Source organism: Solea senegalensis, linkage group LG16 (assembly GCF_019176455.1).
Source record: "Solea senegalensis isolate Sse05_10M linkage group LG16, IFAPA_SoseM_1, whole genome shotgun sequence".
Taxonomy (NCBI): domain Eukaryota; kingdom Metazoa; phylum Chordata; class Actinopteri; order Pleuronectiformes; family Soleidae; genus Solea; species Solea senegalensis.
This window is the reverse complement of record NC_058036.1, coordinates 1,794,732-1,820,588: the sequence shown is the minus strand read 5'-3', so window position 1 is coordinate 1,820,588 and position 25,857 is coordinate 1,794,732. Positions and strand designations below refer to the sequence as shown.

The 25,857-nt window shown below is 39.5% G+C and overlaps 1 protein-coding gene across 4 annotated transcripts; it reads right to left on the bottom strand.

Moving 5' to 3' along the window:
* Positions 1–774: 774 nt before the first annotated feature.
* larp1b (La ribonucleoprotein 1B) lies at positions 775–25,721 on the bottom strand. 4 transcript variants are annotated; one of them, XM_044047523.1, is made up of 19 exons: positions 24,889–25,721; positions 20,847–20,908; positions 18,085–18,141; positions 16,623–16,848; positions 15,510–15,680; positions 14,374–14,499; positions 14,000–14,165; positions 11,966–12,110; positions 11,185–11,362; positions 10,216–10,415; positions 8,625–8,984; positions 5,986–6,100; positions 5,601–5,770; positions 5,404–5,510; positions 4,885–5,045; positions 4,651–4,795; positions 3,022–3,131; positions 2,716–2,843; positions 775–1,819 (listed from the first exon to the last, which is right to left on the bottom strand). In XM_044047523.1, the coding sequence occupies exons 1-19, from the start codon at positions 25,262–25,264 to the stop codon at positions 1,535–1,537; spliced, it is 3,288 nt and encodes a 1,095-aa protein (XP_043903458.1). In that variant the 5' UTR covers positions 25,265–25,721; the 3' UTR covers positions 775–1,534. The 4 variants fall into 4 exon arrangements, with proteins under 4 accessions (XP_043903458.1, XP_043903459.1, XP_043903460.1 ...); XM_044047524.1 differs by having other exon boundaries at positions 5,986–6,097; XM_044047525.1 differs by lacking the exon at positions 15,510–15,680.
* Between the last annotated feature and the right edge of the window lie 136 nt (positions 25,722–25,857).

Here is a 25,857-nt window from a genome sequence, read left to right as displayed (position 1 = left end):
CCAGATGTAATGTAATATCATGGTTTGTTTTTGCTTTTCTGCCTACATTTCACCTGGAGATCAGGCTTGACAACTCTGTAAGCATCAGCAACATGGACAAAATGTGCCGCGTCAGCTCAAGGCCAAACAGATCACACCACACAAACACGTTTTTGTACAATCAACTGTTATTTTATATATTTTTTTTTTTGCATTTTACAATTCATCAACATGCAACACTTTGTCCTAAAATACACTCAAAAAACCACATTACCAATAAAACAAAATCACTTAAAATCAGAAGGATAATTGAATAGCAAATGATTTTTTATAGTATTTACATTTTTTTTCTTTAAATTCAACTCTAAATCCTCTTCTTTTTTTTTAAGTCCACTGATGAAGTAAAAGGAAAGTTAATGATTAAAGTGCTCTAGAGCACAAAGCCTCAAACATAATACGAAGTAAACTTCCAAGCTAAAAATATACTGTAGTTTTATGAAGCAAGCTCACACCCAGAATTCCAGCAGAAATGGTTCATTTTTTTTTCTTTTCATACTCAACAGCAGAAGCCATTTAAAACTGCAGCGATTACCTAAGACTATTCCATAAATCAAGTAAAAGGAAAAACAAAAATAAAACAATAAATTATTCTAACTCTGGGTGTAAAATGGGACATTAAAGCTTCCCACATAAAAAACAAAAAACTAAACTTTGTCATAGTTTCTTCTGGTTTTCACTAAGAAGTGATGTAATGGTGTCGATGAGATGCCTGTCAGTCAGACGTTTTAAAAAAGAAAAACAAAAATAAACACATCATGGTACATTTGTGTGTACGGAGAAACAGCCTTGGCGTCACTCCATAAATTTATGACTGCAGATGTCGACATTGATTGTCAATATGAAGACATAATTTATTTATGTCTCATGATTAAACTAACGGCGAGTGGCGGTGGCACTTTTTTTAAAAAAAACAAAAACATTCAAACACAAATCCTATTAGATGGGAAGACATTTTTGGGTTTTTTGGATTTTTTTAAAGGCAGAATTTTGGCTATTTTGTCACCGATCGTCCTCCAGTCGTCCTGGTGAATCAGATTAAGGCACACAAGACAAATCTGCAGCGTCTCTCCTTATTTCTTTTTTTTTTATATATATATATATCTTGGCAAAACTAGACTCACAGCTCGGCAGCTCTGTACGGATCAGCACTGTGGAGATCAACAAACGTGTTGACAGGTTTGGCATCCAAGAGAAAGAGAGAGAGAGAAAGAGAGAGGCAAAATGCAGGGAATGCATTTTTGTTTTTTTTTGTGTTTTTTCGTCTGTAAACATTAGAAGCCGGGAGGAGCACAGAATCAAGCTCACTGCCTGCACTTGCTTGCTTTGCTTGAAAATGAAATGCACTGATAAAAACAACCAAATTAAGTCAACCACGCTCGGCCTCTCTTCATACCAGGACAGTTTGCGTCTGAAACAGAGCAAATACTGGAGCTCAGAGCCGCTGCCACGCTCTGATTCTCGTCTATTCAACAACCACACCTCAACGAAGGTCGCTTTATTTATTTGGTGCCACATTCTGCTTCTTCCCGGCTCCTGACTCCGCCTTCTTGGCCTGGGTGGCTGATCCAGCCGCAGCTGCTGGTTTCTGGTTGTTGTCTTTGGGTGTATTCTGCACAGCAGCAGGTTGAGCAGCAGCAGGTTGAGCAGCAGTGTTGCTGGAGGATTTGGAGGCCTGCGCGGGTTTTGAGGTAGTGTTGGAAGGATGTCGCCGACGTCTCCCTTCGTCCCCGGCCGAGGACGAGTGACGTCTCCTCCTGCCTCCCTCCTCTCCTATCGGGGGCTACACAAGCACAAAAAACTATTTTAATGATCAGTTTGAGTGGTGCTGTTTTTTAAATGCATTAAAACACTTTAATGTGACATGAAAACTGAACATTTTATTTGTGAACATCATCATTCGATGGTTTGGGAAACATTGGTTGCCATTTTTCAACACTTTCTGGACCAAAGTGAGGATATGGATGGTCAGATTAATTGATGATAAGAATAATCCTTAGGTGCACCCCTAATGCCAGTGGGAAATGAAACAGGAAAACAAACAAACATATTTTAACCATTTAAAATATGCAGTTTGTAACTTTTGGAATTTTTTTCTTGTCATGAACAGAGATGTTGTAGCACAGTTTGCTTGCTGTGTTGCTGTCAGGCAAAACTATCATGCACGACTGAGGGAGTCTTTTTGTGTGTATACAGTGGCAGACGCAGCAATGTGTGAACCAAATTAATATTTTAACCCATTAGCTTTAACAAAAAGGTGCACCTAAGTCAAAGACATCGTACAAACACATTTGCTTTGCACCACTCTCTCTCCTGCACCAAAGTCCATGGAGAAAATCAGTGATTACATCACAGCAGCCAGGAGGTGTTGATCCACTGCTGCCTCCATCACTTAGTTTAGCAGTAGAGCAGCAGCCCTTGTGTCCCCATGAGCTAAAAACACTGTTTTTCTCTATGGATCTTGGTGCAGGAGGAGTTCTAACAGTGATATAAAGCACAAATATATTCTTAAGATATAAACTAGGAAAAGACTTCACCAGGAGAGATTTACGTGGGTGAAATCTCACAGCCGTGTTTTCGAGGCTCAAACGCTCTGTGTAGCTTTAAATGTTTTTGTTTTTTTGTGGTTGTGGTGGTTTTGTAGTTGTCGTCTCATTCAAACCACACATAGATGCTCACCACCACCCTGAAGTCCTCCAGAGTCTTGAACTTGGAGAGGTGTTCCTGCAGCTTGGGGTCAATGGGCTGGTTCTTCATCCTTGAATATTTCAAGAAGGCCCAGAACTTCTCCAGACCATACAACTGACCTGAGGAACACACACACACACATCGTTTCTAGATTCTTTGCTTCATACAACAAATAAATCTGTAAAACTAAATACTACTAAAATATATATATGTACTAAATATACTAAAACAAAGTGTTCAATCATTTAAAAAGTTTGTGTTTCCACAAAGCAGCAGTCAAAGTGTGAGGTTCCTTACCTTTCTCAAAGTCCCTGAGGGTTTCTTCTTGAAAGTCCTTGAACAGATCTAACCTGAATCTCCTCTCCAAACCGTAGCTGTAGTATCTGAAGAGACACTCCAGTCCATACCTGCAGGAGAGTCAACACATGTTTACCCATTTATTTGCATGTTTTTTTTACAACTTATCAAGCTTAAACATGGTCAAATGGCGTCACTCCCGGATTAGACTTCTGACCGAACGCACCACTGGATGCAGGTGTCTCCACACAGAGACCGGTCACATGGTGGCATTTCTGCACAGCCAGCTGATCTTCAGTGAATCAGCCATTTTCCCCCCAATGCTTCTGCAGCAGCTGACAACAGAAGCAGCTTTGTCTCATGAATCGTTAATAACTTTGATGAGGCTGTCATGGGAAAAACCGGACAGACGAGTATGCTGGTGTTTAATAGATGAAGTCGAGGCCGGCGGCGGTATCAACAGCTGACGGGGGGGGGTGTCTGTCTCTGTCTGTCTCTCTCTCTCTCTCTCTCTCTTACACACACACACACACCCACCCACACCCTGAAACTACGCTCACTCCCTCATGAGCCCACAGCAGAGATGAGCCAACCACGTTTTCAGATAAGAATGTTGGTTTGGCAGATGTGCAACTGGCGACTCCTTTAAACCTCTGTTATCAGAAAGAAAAAGTCTGTCTGCAAAAAGATTTATCGCATAGGAGTTTTCACACTCGCAGGAGGTGAGAAAATTGACCAGTCCATTAAAGTGCGTAGGCCGATAACAGGTATCGATTCCCTGTAGTGAAATTAGCACAATATTTTTGAAGATATAGGTTTTCTATATTGTGCAGAAAAAATAAGCACGAAAAAGACTTTTAAGAGCATCTTTGTCAATGGCATCCACTTTTATTGTTTGCAGCAACGACAAGTGATTGTCGTTGGGATCTTGGTCAAAGTCAGTATTTTATCTTTGGTGAGACAGAGGTCCTGGAATTTTCAATTCCCAGGCATCACGTAAAATGTTCTCTCTCTTGCTTATCGTTACTCATTGCTCTGCACGAAATCTCACGTCAACGGCAGAGAGAGAGAGAGAGAGACAGTGGGCAGTGTCCACAACACCGCAAGTAATTCCGACTCCACGTTTGTGCTGCGTAGGCCTAGTCTACATACATCAAGCAATTCAGGGCATGAAACAGTAGGTGGTGTCATAACAAACAAGGGAGACATTTACCTAGGGCTTGAATTGTTTTTTCCCAATTCACAAACTTTCAAGGATTTCAAAGACCCGTGGAAACTTTGCATTAGTCATATCAGGGGATTATAAAAGAAGTGATGAAATTTACAAGGTTTCTTGAACGCATCTCGTTAGCTGCCCAGTGAACTCTGCATTACTTTCACTGGTTCTCGTGCGCTGGAGTTTAGAATATTCAAATAGTCTACGTATGATACCATTGACTATTTGGTTAGCATTTTTGCCCACTCTACTAAAAGAAATTTAAGTTTTAATAACTAAGCATCATTTATCAAGTTTCTGAACAATCTACTCTATTGATCAGCAATACTGATCAAAATTTCTCCCCGCAGTATATATTTCTATGCCTTTGTTCATGATTTAGCGGTGCAGGTGACATCATTCCACCGGCTCACCTGTAGTTATCTTTGGCGTCTTCCAGCGCATACTGTTTGAACTCCTCGTACATCTTCCTGTTGAAGTTGTCCCTCAGGAAAAAGGACCAGAACCTGAAGAGAGTGTTCATCTCCTGAGACTGACCGGTCCCCAACCGTTTCCTCTCTGGAAGAGAATCACTTCAGTCATCAGATAAACACACACACACGGTGAAGACTCTGAAGTCACAATATAAAAACAATCCGGCTTCGTACCATTAAGGCACCGTCGGCGGTACTTGTGGTAACCCTGCTGGGTGAAGCCGTTGTCCCTCAGCATCTCGTGGGATGGATGCCAGAACTTGGGCAGGGACTGAGGGGTGCAGCCGTAACTTCCTGACAGCGGAGCGCCCTCTGATGGAGACGCATTTGAGCTGCTGTGGGCGAACAACAGAAGAGGAATCTTTTTTTGAGTCAGTGTATAAAAGTCACAACTCTCTTTCCTGGTTTGAAATAGTTTTGCTTCGATACAACTGAGCTACTGTCAAATCTGCTGAAGTCCATTTTAAATGACGCAAATCTAACACTGTAATTGTTTGTTGCACTTTAATCCACTTGTTCTGTGTTTACTGATACAGAGAGAAATGAGTGAAGATCAGGTGAGTCAAACCAAACAACAACAGCACTAACGGATCGAAAAGCGAGAGGAGGACATGTGACTGCTTTGTGTTCTTCCTTTTTTTAATGTGTACAACTAAAACAATAGCAGTCCTTTACTGAAAAGAGTGGTCAGACCTGATGGACGTTGAGCGCGGCCGGTGTTCACGTGAGTCCATCACCCAGCCGATGTGCGCCTCCTGAGGAGGGTTAGAGCTGTGGCGTGTCTTCTTCTTCCTTGGCATCTGGAAAGAAGAAAAAAAAAAATGAAATAAAATCACAACAGTTATTTATTGCCAGTTATTAATCTACACAGAAGAGTAAAGAGAGCTCACCTGTCCGTCGACGTTGCCACTTTCCTTCATGACGGGGTAGAAGCGCGGGGTCTTGTTGGGGTCCTGGCGTCCGGGCGTGCGAGGCGTTCTGGGGGTCCGGGGCTGGTGAGTGCTGGGCGACTCGGGGACCGTTGCAGGCAGAGAATGCGACAGTTGTGCTGCGCTGTCCACTGTAGAAACATACATTTACCAAAATGTCATTAAAATTAAATGACTTATTAAATTTTACGATACTGTGGTCAGAGTCAGTGGAAAAACACACACATAAAACAGATTTGAAGTAAATAACAACTGTTTGTTGTGTCACCAAAAAGCAGTATTAAAATGAAATGCAGAAAGAAGAGAAAGAACACATTTCCCAGCTTGAGTGAAACAGTTAACCCACCTGGCATTGGAGGAGGTGGGACTTCCTGGTTTGGGTCGACGGGCACTTTGGGGGTGAGAGTGTCAAACTCGTCTTTACTGATGACGTTCAGCTTCTTGAAGGTTTCCACTTCCTGCTGAGGAACAGAGAAACAGAAAAGGATCATACTCCTGACGTCAACAGAACCTTTTTTTTTTGTTTACATTATTTACTAAAAACATGTACAGGACAGGTGTTGTGTTTGTGTGACAACATATAAACATTTCTAATGAGGTAAAAGCAGATTTATTTTACTGACTATAGCTGGTGAGATCAAATGGTGACATTTTAATGATTTCTTTACTATATGGACATTCATACATTCATGAAACAGACTAAGAGAGATTTGTTTGAATTAAAGTAAAAAACAACATTTAACAAACATTAAAATGATAAATTAATTATCAACATAGTTTGCGATTAATTTCGTAATTAATCGTTGCAAACCTAATTTGGTTTTTGATTAAAAACTGATGCCACCAGAGAAATGAGAGGAAACGTGTTTTCCCCAATCAATTTCTCCTGGAGTTGAGGCATTTATATTACTTTGTTTATATAAAAATCATTTAAAATAGACTAGTTTTAATTACTTCTGTTACTTGAGGTGAAGAAATTAGGAAATATTCACATTTATGAAGCTATAAAATCAGAGAATGATCAATCAAGACCGATTGATCATTTAACTAAATTGAAGATTAACTTAATAATAATCCATTAATCTAGAGCTGAAACAACTCAATTACTCTATTATTAATCTATTACTAAATTAATGGTCAACTATTTTGATTGGTTTGAAGCTTTTTTCATGATTAAAATAAGATTTCAGATTTTTTCACCTTCTTAAATGTGAATATTTTCTTTGCTCCATATAAACAAAGAAATCATTAATACTCAAAACAAAGACATTTGAGGTTTGACAAACACTGATCAACATTTTATGGACCAAACGATTACTTGATTAATCGTGAAAATAATCGACAGATTCATCGATTATAAAAGTATTCCATAGTTGCTAGATTAATCATTGCAGCTCTGAACAGTGAGGCGTTCCCTGATGCAGAAGCCTGTAGTGAGGCCTCGGCCTTACAGTATGTAGTAAGAATTTTAAGATTTAGTGTCCTGATAAAGTAAAAAGCAGTAGGCAGTTGAGTGGGAAAGATCAGAGTGTTAATCAAAGAATTCCATCAACGAACTCGGCGTAAGGATAATCTGAGCTGTCAGTCCTCACTTCAAGCTGTTTGAACTGATAACAGAGCGACATCGTGGTAAAAATATACGCGACACGCCAGCGGCTGCAGCCGCGCAGGAGGCCGGTGTGACACACAGCAGCTGTGCGGCAGACTTTGAACTTGACACATCAGCGTAAGGAGAGAGAGTGAGAAAAATATCCAGACGACCTTGGTGTGTTTTTGTTTGTAAGCATGTGTGACAGGCGTGATATTTCCCACATGTGGTCACATCAGTGACAACCTTTGAGCCCCGAGGCTGAGCGGATTAAAGCCACGTCACAAAAAGAAAGAAAGAAAGAAAAAAAAAAGGACCCGCAGCCTTCAGTTTAGGAGAAAAGTGAATGATGTGTCAATATTTATAGCAAAATAATAAGATATTAACTCTTGACAGGAAGCTAGAGAGTTATTTAGTTTTTAAATAACTCCTACCAATCCAGAGTTTCACAGTGTCATATGTAAAAACATGCAATTAACCGGTAAAATATGTAAAACATGCAGCTCTGTCACATGTAAAAACATGCAATTAACCGGTGAAATATGCAAAACATGCACACAAGTAGTCACCATGTATAGCAGCAAGTGTATTCATTATGTTCTATGTAGCACTATTTGGATGGGATTAGTTTCACACAGGCAGGTGGATTAATGCTATTTTACCATACCGTATGTATCAAGGCGTGCCACAGGGGAAAAAAAACAGAACAGTGTTGTGGTTGTAGCCATTGTAGCACAACCACATGTTATCTCCTCCTGCTAACCTGAAGCTGCTGCCAAATAATAGTAACCATGGTAACAGAAAACCCCAGTCTATAAACTATATATTGATTGTGTCGCAAAGCACAGGACTTCTCCACGTGTATCATAAGGACGTGGACGTGACTATGAAAACCACCCCGTCAACACAGATCACTCTTCTGTCCTCATGTGGAGCGAACCTTCCTCAAAGTTTAACTTGCGCTATCGACCTATAGACGTGTTTGTAGCATCAGAAATGTGACCTTATTCAGTGGTGGAAAATCCTGGATTTAAACTTTTAATCAACATACGGGAACCGCACTACGGAATGCCAAGCAGGTCACATGTTACTACAAAGGTGTTTCCTTCCTGAGCAACAGGTTGCTGAACCTTCAGAGCAACACAGAGCTACATGACTCTCCATGCCTCCTCTTCTCTTATTTGAATTGGACAATAAGGCCTCAGTGTGGTAGAGTGACAGAGCTTGGTTCAACTAGACTGGTGTTTTTTTTAAATTTTCAGTCCAGAGAGAGATAAAGATGAGATAAATAAAAAGTAAAGATGCAAAACCTGTGAACAATGTGTTCCAAGGACAATTTTTCATTTAAAACTGGATTGTAAATGAATATTTTTCACACTTTAGAGCATCTTTCTCACCTTGGCGCCCTCGATCGGTTCCTCTCCCTTCCACAGGTCCTGTTCATAGTAGTACAGCCCGTCGTTGATGGCTTTGGCGAGGTCCGTGGTGATCTTGGCCCGGGACTCGTGGTTCCCTGTCCGGTCGCCGCCAGGGTGTTTCCGGACATAAGGCGGGGTCTGGGTGACGATGAGGATCTTGTTGACGTCCTGGTCGTCCAGCTCATAGTCCGAGTCGTCATCGTCTGACCAGTCGGTGAACTTGTTTTTCCTGGGCGCCATCTGCTCCATTTCCTCGTCAAACAGGAAGTCCAGCTCCTCCTGGTCCACCTCAGTTTGCAGAGGAGCCGGGTGGCAGGGAGGAGGAGTCTTACCGTCTCCCTGGATGACACAGTGAAGACGCAGCCGTTAGACAAGGAACATAAGTATATTTACTCCAGAATGAGACAACTGAACACTTTAATTTTAAATCTAATGTCAACTTAATTTCATATAAACTTTTAACAGGATCGGCTTGATATCACTTTGTCGTGTCTGATACGATAATGATACCGATATCAGTCGTGCTGAGCTTTTAAACTGCCAAATGTAAAACTTCATGCTATATTTGAATGAAAATAGACCATTAGATAAGTTTGATGTAGATATACACATGTATATAATCATCCTAAACATTAAACATTATGATGATTATCGTACATTATATCAAGTATCATTATGCGTGTCATATATGATACATTTGCTGAACGATTCCCACTCCCACAAATAATAAATATGGCCAAATGAGGCTGAGGAAATATGTAAATCAAGAGAAATGTTGGTTAATATGAGGTGTGAAATAAATGAGAAGCACGGGGAAGGAGAGAGGGGTTAGAGGGAAGTACTCAACTGTAGAGGGGAGGTTGTCAGGTGGGGGCGCTGAGGAAGGGGAGGAGCCAACAACACACGCATCGTCACTCACAAGCTGCCGGTCAAAAGACGATGGGAGGATGAAAAGACAGTGGAAGAGATGGATGGAGAGGAAGGGAAGATGGAAACATGAGGAGGAAAGAGTGAAACGGGCAAGGAAAGAAAAGCAAGTGATGATGGAAGCGATGAAAAAGTTACCTGCCTAAGTTTGTCCCTGAAGGCCACCGTACACTTAATCTCCATTTAACATCATAATAAAAGCAAAAGCTGTCGCTCTACATCGCGACCACTGGTGATAAATGTGACGACCATTCTCATCTCTCATAATTTCCCATGGTTCTGTCGACCTTTTGATAATTTAACAGTTGTTTTCCTTAATTATAACTTTAACTTAAAAACCTGGAATTATTAGACAGAGGCTTTCAGACCTCAAAAGTCACGTTGAACAATAAAGTTCCATAATGACATTTGAGCAAAACAAAACAACAACAGCCTCATTTCTACATGAGATTAATTTCAGCAGACACATTTAACAGTGTCATCAGCATAAAGATGGACAAAGACAGTGAGAAGGACTGGACTCAACTTTATTTTGTTTTGAAAGACCTGGCAACCTGTCTGAACATGTGACTGCTCACGTTTCTTCCCATAGGGTCAAAAATGTTATCCCTTAGTGGGTGAACATTTTCTTCATATTCCATACCTTTGTCTTTCCAGACGGCTGTTTGTGACGTTTCTCCACCTGGATCCAGGCATCGGGGTCGGGTTTTGGGGGCGGGGCGTCTTTCAATGTCGTTTCCGTGGCGGGGAGCGAGTCCTGGCTGGAGGAGTCGGGCTCAACCGAGTCCTGAGACTCGGCAGATTCGGGAGGAGACTCCTTCACAGGCGACGAGGCTGAAAGATCTAAACACACTTAAGAAAATAAGTGGGTGATGATGAAGCAGTGGAATATATATCTGAGAACTGCTCAGTTCCAGTTTTTCAAATTGTGAATATTCACTGTATTTTCTCAGAAAACACCGTACATTTCTTTGACAGCTGGTCAAATGTGATAGTTGAGATGTGCAACTGCAGTACAGATTACTATTTTATGGAATTATATAAAAGGAACTGAGGAAATTATCTACACATTATCTATTTTTTTTTCACATTTGAAAAATTAGAATCAGAGGCTTGTTGGTAATTTTTTAACATTTATCAAATTATGTGTGGTGAATTTTCAGTCAATCGTATCACACTGACATTAATTTATATTTCTGGATGAATTAGCGTAAACTAAAGGAGTAATTATTTAAGGAAAAATCCGGACATTCTAGGTCCATTTTCGGATAATAAGGAGTTCATATTTTGGGTCAGTACCACAATCACGTTAACCGGATGATTCAGACTGAAAGAGCTAAAACGGCGTAGCATTGCTTCGACACAAATCACTATTTTTAAAAAGGGTTCCTACAGACAAACCAAAGTGTCCATAGTAGAGAATCAGAGTCCATAACAACACATAATAGGAACTTGTTATTATACAAAAATAGACCAACATTCTAAAATCTTCTTTTATCTCTGTGTTGCTTTTCTAACGACTAAAATACATGTGGGTCGATGAAGACACGCACGCAAACACATTTTGACAGTAATCCATCACCTTTCAGGGTGATTTGAGTCAAATACTGACCAGAGTTTGTGGAGCTGAGGGTCTGTCGAGGAACAAACTCGGGACAGTTGATGAGCTGGGAGAAGTCGGTGTGAGGGGAGCCCACGACGGGAGGGGCGGGGATGGGCCAACGCTCCGGGTCAATTTTACAGCGAACCTTGTCGTCCACCAGCTCCACCTCTGTGCTTTTCTTCAGAGCCTGGAGAGCAGGATAAAAGCATGGATTGACTTACTTTATTGTCTTTATTGACATGTCGTTGTGAATCAAGATCGTGATTTTTTTTAGCCCTAATTCAGTCTATAGAACATAATGTGTATAGGTCATGACAATATTTTATCTAAAATAAATAAAGTAAATAAAATAAAGAAATACTCTGCCTCTTGCAAATTTTAAAATTGCAGTAGGACATTTCTTTTGACATTTTGATCAAATTTCAATGAATTGTTCAGCCTTAATTCAAACCATCGTTGAATGAGTTCCCACAACACTGATTAAGCAAATCAGCTGCACGCGCTTCTTTGTTTATCAGCAACGCAACGTTTAAAGCTCACGTATCTCGTATATGTGATTCATTTTACTTCAAGACAGCTACGTCCACGAAATGTTTCATAAGTGAATTTTACTTACTTTTCAATAATCAAACTCTGACTGAATTATAAATCAAGTAAACACAGTCATGCAGATGCAGCCCTGGGGTTTCCGTGTGCACCCAGGAGACGTGAAACATTACCCGAGAGACACACAAATGGTCAAATTAAACAAATCCCGGAGGAGCTGGCGGTGCAGTGGTGGTGATCTTACCTCCATGATGAGGCTGATGTCAGTGGTGAGGGCCTGAACTCTGTGGAAGCTGGCGATAAGGGAGATGGGCAGGAAGCCCTGCACGTCCATCTTCCTCCGCAGGAAGAAGTCACGCTCGAGGTTGTGAAGGCTGAAGTAGTATTCACTGCAGGAGGACAAACGTGCTGGATCAGGCAACAAATATTGTCTCTTTTTTGATACAACCCGTAGGTTCTGGGCGATATTCTATCTTTATGACGTGACATGAGACAAGATACGGTCTTAGATTTTGGATATCGTCACGTCGTGATGACTTCTCATGTTGCATTGATAATCATAATTTAAAAATGACATGGAAACAAAGAGATTCTACTGAATTGAATTTCTATAAATGAATTATTGATGTTTAATACCCTTTTTAAAACAACTCACAATAAGAGAAGAGGCATTTATTTATGTTAAAACGTAACATATTTCACTGCTTCTCATAGGCAGAATAAACTCTCAGCACTGGTGAACTAAACTCTGGTCGAGTGGAAAATCAATATGAATTACTGAATTAATCGTCAACTACACCAACATGATTTTTCCTTGCTCCCAGCCACACAGAATACATAATAATGCTATCAGTTAATTGAATTTCTTAAAATGAATTATTGATGCTTAATAATCTGCCTTTTTAAAACAACTCACAATAAAGAGAAGAGGCATTTATTTATGTTAAAACGTAACGCATTCACTGCATCTCATAGGCAGAATAAACTCTCAGCACTGGTGAACTAAACTCTGGTGGAGTGGAAAATCTCTATCACTTGTTACACAGAAACACAAGCATGCATGTTTGCTCAGCCCCGTGGCACTGGGCCGTTTTTTTTATTTATGGTTTTTTTTTACATGGACTAACTCCATCTGAGGGAGCAGACGAGAGACAGCGAAGACAAAAATGTCTCCACTTTCAATCCCTCTCTCCTTCCTCCTTATAAGTTTCCTTTTTTCTTTGTTACATTTCCATGCAGAGGCCTGCGTATAATTCATCCGCTGTCCTCCCACAGGCACCCGCACTATATTTAGGACTCAACCTCACCCTCCACTATTCTGAGTCTGCTTCTGTAATGAGGTCAAAGTCGTCCCCGTCAGACGCACACTGCCCCCTGCAGGACGCTCACGACCACACCGAGAGCCGTTTCACTTGTCACTCACACCTCTGCTCTGTTCACACACACACTCCTCACCTGCTGCTCAGGAGATAAGGTTTGGTCTCTTTCCACTTTGACCTTTTTCAAGCGAACTGATAAAAAGTGACCATGGCCAAAATCAAGTGCTACACTCGCATGAATCCATGCATTTAAGCTTTTTTTGTATTATTTTATTTTATATTATGAATTTTGAAAGAGAAATATTTGACACTTGAGTTATTTGTATTCTTACAGTACAAGGGGTAAATGTTTAATATAAGAGTAGGAGAAGGAATAAAATTCATTTGCTGCAGGACCTATAATAAGCTATATCATTTTCTAATATTTACACTTTTTTTACTTTTGTTAAATATTGATGATTTTTATCATTTGTTGTAGTAACCGTGTAAAATAGAGCAAAAGCTCCATCAAAGCATTTCAATTTCTGGAAAAGAGATGAGGTTAAATTACAGTTTAAACTGAGTGAGAATTAGCCGATTTAGAAATTAATAAAGTTAAAATCAGACTGACCTGCAACACAACAAGTGGGCAAACGGAGAGAATTAAAAGTACAAGAGTGCTACTCTTAATTAATTTTCATAATCGATTAATTTTTAAATGATTTCTTTGTCATATGGAGCAAAGAAACAAGAAAATGTGAATATGTTCTGCTTTCTTCGCCCCATATCATAAAGAAATCATTAAAACTAAATCATTTTGGTTTGTAGTAGAAAAAAAAAGACATTTGAGAACATCATTTCGAGGTTTTAAGGACCAAACAACTAATAAACGAGTCGAGAAAATATTCAATAGATTGATCGATTATGAGAAATTAAAATAAACGAAGGTGAAAGGACAAAGAATTATTTGTGACGCTCACATCTGACGTTTGATGTATTCCTTCAGGAGCTTTTCGTCCACTGTGTACATCTGGACCTTGCTGCCGTCGTCGTAATAGTAAACCATGTTGGTGCCAAACTCCGAGGGACCCTGAGCCGAGCCATCGGAAGACTGGGAGTCCCGGAAGCTTGAGTATTCGTAGCGACCTGAGACGGTGAAGGAAAGAGAAGTGACAAACGGTTACTTGATGCTGCGAGGAGAAGAAGAAGAAAAAAAAGAAGAAGTGACATCCAAGCATCGAAATGTTGCTTTTTTGTCAACAAAGACGGGGGGAAAAACACAGTTTTGTCTTTCAAAAAGCTTCAAGGAACAGTAACAACAGATGGCAAATTCTACGTGATCGTCAAAACATGCCTCTTCCACGACCTCTCCCGCGCCCGCGCCCTTTCCCCCGGCCTCGCAATCCTCCTCGAGTGCTCCCACTTTCGCTTCGAACACTCCCATTATCGTCTCCGAAATCCCGCGGCTCTCTTCTCCAACCTGCGAACAGAGTAAGAAAAAAATAACTCTAAGAAAAAAAACGCCTAAAGTTTGTCAAAGTGATGGTGGAGAAAACCTGACAAAATTCTGCTGGCCACTTACTCCTGCTGCTATCATGTGGCCTGTTAAATATACCAATAACTAAGAACCTTCTATTATTACATTTTAGTGCTGGGCAATGTGGGAAAAAAAAAAATCACAATATACTTATTAATATCATCCAATATCGATATACATCAAAAAATCAATATTCCTATAACAATAAAGGAGATATATGTGGATATGAAGCTGCACACACGTTTCTCTGGACAAAAGATCTGTAACACATGCTTAAAATACAGTTCATTACCTTTAATTTCAAATAACACCGGGTTTGTTTATTTCTTTGGCTTTTTAAATGTTAAATAAAGGACATTTACGTGTGTTAGAAACAACGCCATTCACTATAAACATGGTCAAATTCTGCTATAACACAAATAATTAGACTAAAAATTAAAATGTATTTTTTAATTAATATGTATATATATATAATACATATGTATTAAGCAAATCTTTTTCAATATAAATAATACATTCAGCTTTATTTGCCTGATTATTGGATGTTTTAAAATCTTTTATAACCAAACTGAATGACTTTCCAAACCAAAATCGTAAGCACGTTACATTTTCATGTTTTATGATGACTTTAGAGTCTTAAAATACTACTATAATTACTTAAAAAAACTGTTCTTCTGCCCTTGTGAGAGATACAGGAGTCTGAAGCAGAACTTTACCAAACTAAAACAATCCCTGATGGATTCATTTTCAATTTTTACAGCAGACGGACACATTTCAACTCATCACGGTTTTGACGCATTAGTGCGGAGAAAGAGCAAATTCTGGAGACAGATGGCAGCTGGGAAAGCAATCATGCAGTGGTATTAGAGCGGCGGGAAAACAAGCCGAGAAGCCAAAACCGGTGAGTCAAGAAGCAAAAACAAAGAGGGTGGAGAGAGCTGCTGGCCACTTACTCCTGCTGCTATCATGTGGCCTATTATGGAGCGTGTGATTGGGCGACGTGGGGTCGGGGGAGCCGCTGGTGGGGTCTGTGTCCGAGCGCGTCGGGCCACCACTGGGCATCTTGTCGCCGTCGTCCCGGGACGCGTCCTCCAGCGGCAGAGAAACCCACTTACGTTTGTTACCTAGCGATGATTGCACACCGAAAACAGAGCTTGAAGAGTTTCGTCAAATTGAATGAACTAAAATTAGTCTGGATTAAATACAGTGCGAGACGAAAACAAAAATCCGATGACACCTTTTTACGGTGAAGTTGTTTTGTGTTGTTCTGTGTTTTGAATCGATAGCCGACAACACCCTTTCAAAAACAGTCAAAGTACAATCAAAATGAGTCTTTAAACACATATAAAAGTGAAAATAAAAGTAAGTTTAAATCTTAATTGAGGTATGGTTGTAGCACATACGCCTTACTGATCAATATTTACTGTTCCTAAAGTTCCTAAACACTTGTTTAGTTTTGTGCTGAAAGTTATGGGAAGCAATAAACTCACTCACACTGTCTCTTGAGTACGAAGGAAGACGTGAGCATAACTTAGCATAACACTAAGAAACGGGGGGGGTACTAAAATACCCTTAGTACTAAAATAAGTACTAAGGGAATAAGAACTACAAGTTTTAGACAATCTGAAGGTGGGAACTGCCTCGTATTAGTCTTGGTCAGAGTTAAGCATCCGTTACTTGTCCCGATTAAGTGTTGGTAAAGATGTGAAAGTGCGTCAAAAAAAAGATAGATCACAGCAGAACATGCACCAAACAGCATTTGTCAATATGTCACGATCAATACAGTTATTGACAAGCTCATCATCAACGCCGCAATCAAGGAATCAAAGGCATCACTGTTCAGTGAAATGGAAGATGAGGTTATCGCCATCTTTAGCTCCTTTAAAAAGTTCATTCATACAAATCAAATCATGTAGATCGTGATGATGTCACTGCACAGTGAGGAATTAATGTGGGTTAATCAAACCTGATCAGGAGTTTGACACAGTCATCAGCCACAATCTGATTATTTAAAGAATGCTGCTGAACATGCTTCACACAGAGAAAAAAAAAACAGGAGTCCTCACCCTCGCCTCCTCTCTTCTTCAGGCTCTTGGCGTCCTGTCCCGCCTTCAACTCTCCGTCTTTGGGCAGGTCTCCCAGCGGGTCCGGCTGAGCCTCCTGGTTCTCTTTGCTCTCACCGCCGTCATGGCTGCTCTCCGACTTGCGGTCCGGTCGCTCCCGTCGCTTCTCCTTCTCCCTGCGCGCGGACGAAGGCTTCTTTCCGTTGTTGTTGATGACGTTCTGCTGTTGCTGGAGGAACGGACAAACACGAGGCTGAATTCAGACATTTGCATGCAGTAGAGCTTTCTCTGTTTTCTTACATTTGCATGTGAGTTACTGAGGCCCAAAAGAAACATTGATGCTTTGAAAGTCATTTAAGGACACCTGAAATCCTCAAATGGAAAAAAAACTCAATTAATGAGCTCATGTAAAATTGCTGATGGCATTTCCCAAAACCATAATCTGCAAAATTAAAATCATAAATGAAGTTTAAAATCAGTTAAATATTACAGATTACCCACTTTGGTTCTCAAAAACTAAATAAATGTTGCCATGTCATTCAAACTTAACTATTTCATGTATTAAATATCCAGTTCGAACTCTATTTTTATTGAAATATAGTATATAACTGCACTGATTTGCAGAAATACAGATTGTTGGTTAATATTCTGTATTATTTGTTATCATTAAACAGCTATATTTTACCAGATGGGCGGAAAAGGTGGCATTACCCATTAGCTGCCCCGATTTTTCTAAAAAAAAAAAAAATGCCACAGAAACCCGTATCAGTCGACCTTTAGTCTTAGTTGGACACAGTCTCCCTTTAAAAAGGATTTGAACTTGAGTACTTACACTTAACTAAAAAAAACAAATTCCCTATGGTTTTGTTTTTGTGTCTTTATGATGAAGTGAAAAGTAGAAGATATCATTTTGCTGTATTTTGTATAACATGGTGTATTCTGTTCAAGCCCTCAGGTGCAAAACAAATACAAATTTAAAGTCCATTTCAATTGCTAATAAGATACCGAAAATACAACTGAAATTCAACTTTCCCTTTTAAGCAAAAAGTGGTAATCATTTCAAATCACTAAAATAAACATTGTTTTTTGTTATTGTCATTAGTGTTGTGGATTGTTCTCACACACTGTTCTGCAGAGCCCGAAGGACATTTTCGTCTTTCATCATGAACGGCCTCCATTTATGACATGTGGAAACAATATTCCACAAGACCTTTTTGTTTTGTTTTTTGGGTGAAAAAAAATGGAGACTATAAATATTTTGGATCACATCAGCGTTGAGACCAAGTGAGGAATTTAAACTTGTTTTAGTGCTCCATCTAGTGAGCAGAAATCAGAAAAAACAATCTGACAAGTCTGTTTTGGTTGAAAGCTACAGGAAAGAAGCACAACGCATTTTTCTTTTTAATTTAATGACCATCTCACACACATGCATAACCACACACACACACACACACGAAAGTCGTACCTCTTTGGCCAGTTCACCAGGTGTGGGCCAGTTTGTGATGTCACTGAAGTCACTCGACTGTAAAAATTGTAGAAAAAGACATTAACATTAACGTCGTCATTGTAACATTACACACGTTGACCCATGTGACCTGGACTTATTCTCGTTGTGTTAACTTGTGTGTGTGAGAGAGGAGCAGGTAGAACCCGAGTGGCCTTAAAGGGGTCAGTGCTCCGTGTTCAGGAGAAATGCAAACAACAACGATAAACAAGATGAGTCATTTTTCCACCACTGTCAATGTTGCAAATTTGGACAATGTGATACGAGACCAAGGTTAAAACAGACCAGGGTTATATTCAGAAAGAACCGGCGGAAACGTTAAATATTCATACTATGACATAAATTCTGACACAGGGACAACATATATACAAGTTTAGAGGTGGACCAATAATCGCATTAATCTGCCAACTATGACAAATAATGAATTTTTGCTATTGTTGTTATTAATTATAAATTACTGATTTTGTTTTTTGATGACCTGTTTCATGTGTTTAATATTCAGTTTACATGTACATTTTCATTGAAAACACTGTTTCAATATTAATTTACTACAATCTTTTTATGTTATTTGTCAAGATTACACGGTTATATTTTATCGTTTGGATAGAGGATTAACAGAAAATAAGAGGAATAATAGAGGGTATTTTCTAATCTTAGCAACGCTAACTGATGACTGATGTGCACTGACCGTAAACATATACATTTTCTTATTTACACATATCGTGTAAGCAAATCGTAAATCACTTTTTCTTACCGACTTTTCTTTTTAACAGTCGATACGAATTATAGCACTTTTTAAATCGTCACAGAACCTGTGTTTTGGGGAGCGATAAATAAGCTATTTTGGGGCCTGGACTATGTACTACAGCCTTTATAGACGTTCTTGGGGATCTTGAGGGTATAATGTAGGGTTTAAATTGGGTTTTTCTAAAATAATCAACCCAAATTCTAATTTTTCAGCTTCTTAGAGGTGAATATTTTCTTGTTTCTTTGCTCTTTTTGTGAACAGTTTGAGGTTAGGGAAAACCTGTGAAGATAATTGTTATTTGCAGCCATAGTATGGAGTGTGAGCAAATAAGTCAAACTGCATGTTTTAAAGTGGCTTTTGTTTGTATTTACATCAAGTTCACTAATGACAGCGAGATTGCCTGTAACGTTTTCATGCAAACAAAGTTTGTTCACATTAGGTTCCTCATCAGAACAGCCTGGGGAAACTTCCAACTTGCGAAATGAATCCCGTCTTTTTTTGAAGTGATAACACACAGCAGCACGTTTACCAGATAGCTACGCTCTGTGCTTCAATCTGCAGCGGTGCTACGGCAGAGAAAACACATTACTGACCCCATTGGTCGGCAGAATCGAGTAAAATCCCTGGTGTTGCAAGACCCTGGTGTATGGATTACTGTATTGCATGGGGAAGGACAACGAATTATCGCTGTCCAAATATTTTTGACCCACCCATACTTTAAGGACACTAGGAATAAAAATCTAAATTAAACCATGAGGTTCAACATGGCTGAAAAGAAGAAAGTCTTAATTAAGCGCAGTATGTAATTAAGTAGTGTATAACAAGTTATTTAAAGGTTTCTGCTGCTTCACAATGTGGAAAATTACGGTTAGTGAAGGTTTGACTTTACAGACGTTTGTCACGCAATGACATTCATCTATACACGTAGAAAAACAAAATATTGAATGAAAATTTTGATAATTATGGTGGAGTTTTAGGGCCAATGTAGATTTAAAAACATGGAGCCAGTGGAGTGGTAATAGTAAGACCAAAAACACCCAGAATTTCTAAGAAAAATATGTGATTATTATCTGAAATGTCAAAGAAAAACAAACAAAACAAGCAGCTCAAGAGCAGCAGATGTTGATTTCCCATCCTCCATTCACTGCTGGACAGAACTTACAGTGGTGAAAAATGACCATTTTAATAAAATTAAAAGGAAACAAGAACTAACATCAACGACAAGAGAATGTATTTAAGTCATCTTCCATGGTGCAAAGAAAATAAATATCATTTAACTGTAAGTGTTCATTTTCTACTACTGAAAGATCTGGTATTATTGGACACTTTAAACAGTATTTAAACAGATAGCTAACAACCTCAAGTAGACTGTGTGCTTGCAAAAGAGATTTTTAACCTAATGAGTTTTATTCCAGGCTAAATAAAGGTTACATTTAAAAATATATATATACATTTTCTTTAGTGGTGACAGTTGTCTTGTTGTCATTTCTTTATTCTTAAATTTGGATACATATATGCAAATAATCGCGTTATTCCAAAAAATGAAACTGTCTGTTAGAGTTACAGAAGAGCTCACTGTTGATATCAATGCTATTACAAATTGGTTTTGATGACGGCTACAACGATTAATAGATTACTCAGTATTTTGACAATTGATTCATTGCATTCTTTGCTCCATAAAACTCACTATATAATCACTACAGACCTTTTAAACTAGTCAAGCTAACACATAATAATTCTCCAACTAAGTACCAAGTATTCCTCTCCCATAAAGAAGAAATAAAGAGCCCACAAAATATCATATTGTATTGTATGCTATATTTATATATGTCCAATATCCGATCAAGTGATTGTGACCAGTATCAAGTCATCGGTCTTGTTGTGGGATTATTGACACGTCATGTACAGGCTGCGGTGTTAGTCACATGTTTTAAAGTTCGACAGGTTCTAAAGGGGAAGAAGAAACATTGCTTACCTTGCTGGGCTTTCTCATTCTGGGTTTGCTGGCTCGGACGACCTTCAGAGCGTTTTGTTGATCTGCAGATACAGAATCAATGAGTGAAATTGACATTTTCATATTCACCACAACAGGCCTAAATCGCCTGATTTTTAAAAAAGAAAACTGTTTTAATTCTTCAGCTCAGGTGAGCAGTTTGTGCCCAGTGCTGGAGTTAAAAAAAGTCCACTCATGTACGTCTTTGCATGCTCTTGCCCTGCTGTGTGTGAAAGTGTGTGTGGAGCAGAGAGAATTTCTGTCAGTACAGAATGAATAAATAACCTCCTCCCCCTCTCAGGGCCTGAGCGACTGAACGAGTTGAGGGTGTTTTGTGTGTAGCCAGCAGCGGTATGTGGCTGCGTCTCTGCAGGCAGCTGCATGCTGGGAGTGGCCCGTTGCAGCCTGACAGTCCCTATCGCTCAAGCAGAGGATGGTCGGGTTGATAAGCGACGCAGGGCCGAGGCTTCATTCTGAATGGGTGTATGCCTGGCTGAGCCTGCACACGTCTAACCCTGCGAACTGCCGTACAGTAGCACTGTAAAACGATGCCTGCACTTCAAATATAGCTCCACCGGTCGCTGTGTGCTCCTGTGACACACATTCACAATTCAAACTTTAGTTGAACAGACGCAATTCAAGAAGGAATACTGTTTTATTTCAACATTTAAAAAAAGTTAAGTCGGGCTGCAACGATTAACTGATAATCGATAGCCAAGTTCATAATCAACTATTTTTCAGCTTCCAGAATGTGAATAATTTTAAGGTTTGGGGAACATTTTCCAAAAATTTGATGGACTGAACAACTCATTGATTAATCGAGGAAATGACTGACAGATGATTTGATTATGAAAATAATCCAGTGTTAATTTGGCAGCAAATTTTGATTTAGTTTCAGCTATAGTCTTGGGACAAAAATGCTAGTTTTAAGTTTTATTTTAGTCATCTGAGATGTATTAGTCTGGTTTTAGTCGACAAAATATAATCGCATTTTAGTCCCATTCGGTTTTAGCTGACTAAATTTAGACTGTAGATTTAGTCAGCTAAAAACCTAATGTGACATTTTCAGATTATCGAAGAAAATAATCAACAGAATAATCCACAATGAAAATAACAGTTAGTTGCAGCCCTAAATTAGTGGATCTTTTTTTTTAATGCAAATTGAACTATCTTGTGAGTTTGAGCATTTAAACTGCCACAAAAAGAAATTAAAAAAGATTCAATCAGTTAGTAGATTAGGTAGAAGGACGCTTCATTGCATTAAATTCTAATAACTGGATAACATTTAGTCCACTTTCATGAAGTTGTGGCTGTTACAAAAGCAGAGGAGAGTGCAGTGTCCTGGCTTTTACCCTGAGTATGAGTCACAAGCCAAAAACCCTGGATCCTATTGCATTTCCCATAATGCAACAGTGTCTTCGAGCAGCCCCCCCCACACCACACCACCCACCACTCAAACATGCAATATAACAGTGTGGTCCTTCCTTAGTGTGTGAAGCAGACTTTTAGTAAAACATTTTACCCACTGAGTTGAAGCAAAGGTCGCCCTCCCTGATGGCATCTCAATGACGTCATCACGTCATGTGTAAAACTAGGGGGAGTGACCCTTTAACTTCTGCTACCAATCCAGTTAAAATGCATTTTAAAAAGTGTTTTTTTATTTATTACATAAACTTATTCATTGTGAAATCGACCACCATTAGATAGAGCAACTCAAATGAGTCATTTATCAAACATTTTCTCATTTATAAACTGAAAATACTTGGGTTCTGATTGTTGAATAAGAAAAAACAAGACAGTGGAAGAATACATCTTGTGACCAAGTTGGTCTGACATCCAACAACAGAATACACTTCATTTACATTATTGTAATTTCGAGGTTAATATAAAATAATCCCCAGTGTATGATCGTTAATTATGAATGTAAAATTACGCAGTTTTGTTCCCAGAAACCTGATAAAAAATTGTTTTCATCAAAAATGGTTTAATTTTTTGGATTACCTGTTGGCTAATTGGCAAAATATGTATTTGTAAAGATATATCTATATCAATTATAGGCCATTGGCTGCCCTAGTTTAAAAAAAAAAATGGCGTTGGCCATAGAAAAACCCATGTCAGCCGACTTCTGTCATTTTTGGTAAGCAAGCAAGTAATCAGTGTTTTTTAGGACTTTTTATGTTGTCAGCTTTTCACATGACAATGTTGGATCATTATGATTTTTACTTTTATTTTTCCTATATCTAATCCAGTCAAATTAAAAACAATTATAAAGCCAATATACCAATATTAATATTAATTAATACTTATTTAAGAGGATAAAATAATTCCTCAGAAGAAATTACATATAGTATTTTCATATAGACAGAAATTGACAAAAATGTAACATTTTGGATATCATGATTGTGCATCTGGTATCGTTTTCCTCATTTTAAAGGCTGTTCCAGTCACTGATATTCACACATTTAATCAAATATACAGATACGCATTAAATGCAATTAAAATTGATTAAATATACATGTAACTAACATAAAATTAGGTAAGAAAACTCAACTTACTCTTCGTGTAATTATCCTTTACTGCCCTAGGAGTATATTTCAGTTTATAAACAGCTAGAGGACAGAATTGAATGTGTTTTTTTTTGGAGATATATAACATAATATTAAAAGTGTATTGTCACTGCCCTGTGATAGAAACAAGCCTCTAAAATAGAACTTTTAGTATTTTTACTAATTATAACAATCTCTCTGGATTTCCAACTTCTTAAATATGAATATTTTCTGGTTTCTTTGCTCCATATAACAAAGAAGCCAGTAAAACTGGATCATTTTGGGAACATTGTCGCTTTTCAAGGTTTGGGAAACAACAATCAACATTTCCCGACATTTTGTCATTTTGTCAATGAGTTGCAGCCCTAGAACTCATAGAAACTTCATATATAAGAAGCTTGCCTAAAAACATCCATTTATACACCTAACACGCCAATTGCATAAAATAATTTTTGTTGTTGAATGACTGCCCAGCCCTATTAAAAGTAAGCAACAGATAAGAAAAAGTAGGGCTGCAACTAACAATTATTTTCTTGATTAATGGAGTACTTGTTTGGTCCGTAAAATGTTTACCAAACCTGGAAACGATGATGGTGTTCTCAAATTATTTTGTTTGTTTTGCCACAAACCGTAAATGACTCGGTTTTAATGATTTATTTTCTTGTGTGGTGCAAAAAACAAGAAAATATTCAAAATCTGAAAATGTGTTTTAACATTTTTCAAATTGATTATCAAAATAGTTGGCGATTAGATTATTTAAGTAAACTGATTATTAATCGAGATGCAGATCATTAACTGGTCTGATACAGAGATAGTAGTAATAATACACCCACTTAAACTTCACCTGAGCAGCCTCCTTGTTCACATTCTTGTGCTTTCACTTGTAGTGACAGTGAAGTGAACAGGCTGGTGGGAGGAACTGTAGGCAGTCAGGCCATTGGACATGCAAAACGTGTCTTTACAGCAGCAGCAGAGAGTTAGTTAGTTAGCCTGGCTTGTCATTTTAGCAGGTAACCCTGCAGCAATCATGACTCCAGGCTGATCATGGAGCTCCCATATTTAACACACGTACATACACATTAGCCCCTGTCTGCGTTTACACTGTTAATTTATTCAAAGAAGGGAAAACTAGTTCAGCTGTTGGAGGCTAAATAAGTAGCAGTTGTCAGCAATCAACACGTGGTGCTCGGGAGCAATCCGAGCGCACACAGGAGGGGGATGGGGGCAAATAAATATGCCACCATCATCAACACCACTCACCTGCTGGTGTATGACATTGACATATACATGTGTGGGATTCATTCAAGTCGAATTCGGACACTAATTCACAGTGTTGCAGATTCAAGAGGAGTGTGTGTCTCCCGCAATGAAGCTGTCAAAAGAGCTGCAGCAACGTGCAGTTCACTCCCTGTCACCTGCTGCCATGTTTCTAAGATACTAAAAAATATATATATAAAACACGCAAACGACGATCTGACCTTTCTCGTGGGAGCTGATGTTGTTGATGGACACTCTGCCCGTGGTCCTCTTAGTCCACGCGTTGACTTTGGGTGGAGGAGCCTCAACAACTTTCCTCTTCACCGCGTCCGCAGCGGCAGAGTCAGCATTGCTGCCGCTTTGCTCGTTTTCCTTGTCGTTTTCTTTGCATTCCATGTGGGTGTCCGTGGGGCTCCTGGCCGCCTCTGCCTCCTCCTTCAGCGGGGTTTCGAAGCCTCTCGGTCCCTCTTCCCCTTCGTCTCGTCGGTCTTTCTGCCCCTCGGACTGGTTTTGGTTCTTCTTGTCCTCCTCCACCTCCACCACCGCCGCCGCTGTCAAACCAGAGTCGACCTGACTGCACTGAACCTCTGCGGACATCCTGCTCGTTTCCAGACAGCACACGCTGTTAAATCCAGTGTGAACCGCTGGTCCTCGATTTGTTTACCCGAAAAAAATGAAAAATCGTGGGGAAAAAAGTTCGGGGAGGGTGACCACCTCCACAACCTGGGGTAAACAACTTTTCTGGGCTGGACCTCGCCACTAGCCAGCTAGCCGAAGTAGCTTCTGCGGCTAACTGTTAGCTAGCTAGCCTAGCAGCTAGACATGTAGCGCGAGCCCGACTTAATTGTTGTTATTCGGCGACTGTTTCATACTAACGAGTGGTTTCCTCCAAATCCGGCACTGTGTGGACGACACGAGCCGAAAGGGGGGGCTTCACCCGAGACTTTATCTCACTTTTCTCTCCACTTTAAAACAAACTACAACGGCGACCTCGCTCCTCTCGGTCTCCGGTTTCAACTCCACGCTTCCAGCTCGTGAAGAAGAGCTCGTGCTGCTGCTGCCCTCTGCCTGCTGTAAACAGTGGCTCTGCTGCCCCCGGCGGTCACTGTGCGGCACTGCAGCGCCAAACACTTAAATGTATTCCATATGTGGAATAAAACGTAACGTGTGTGTGTGTGTCTGTGTGTTTG

Coding starts and splice junctions, on each gene's coding strand:
- larp1b (XM_044047523.1), bottom strand. CDS start 25,264: ATGTCCGCAGAGGTTCAGTGCAGTCAGGTCGACTCTGGTTTGACAGCG. Junction 20,909..24,888: donor CATCAGCTCCCACGAGAAAG/GTCAGATCGTCG, acceptor CTGTATCTGCAG/ATCAACAAAACGCTCTGAAG. Junction 15,681..16,622: donor GAAGAAGAGAGGAGGCGAGG/GTGAGGACTCCT, acceptor AATCATCGCTAG/GTAACAAACGTAAGTGGGTT.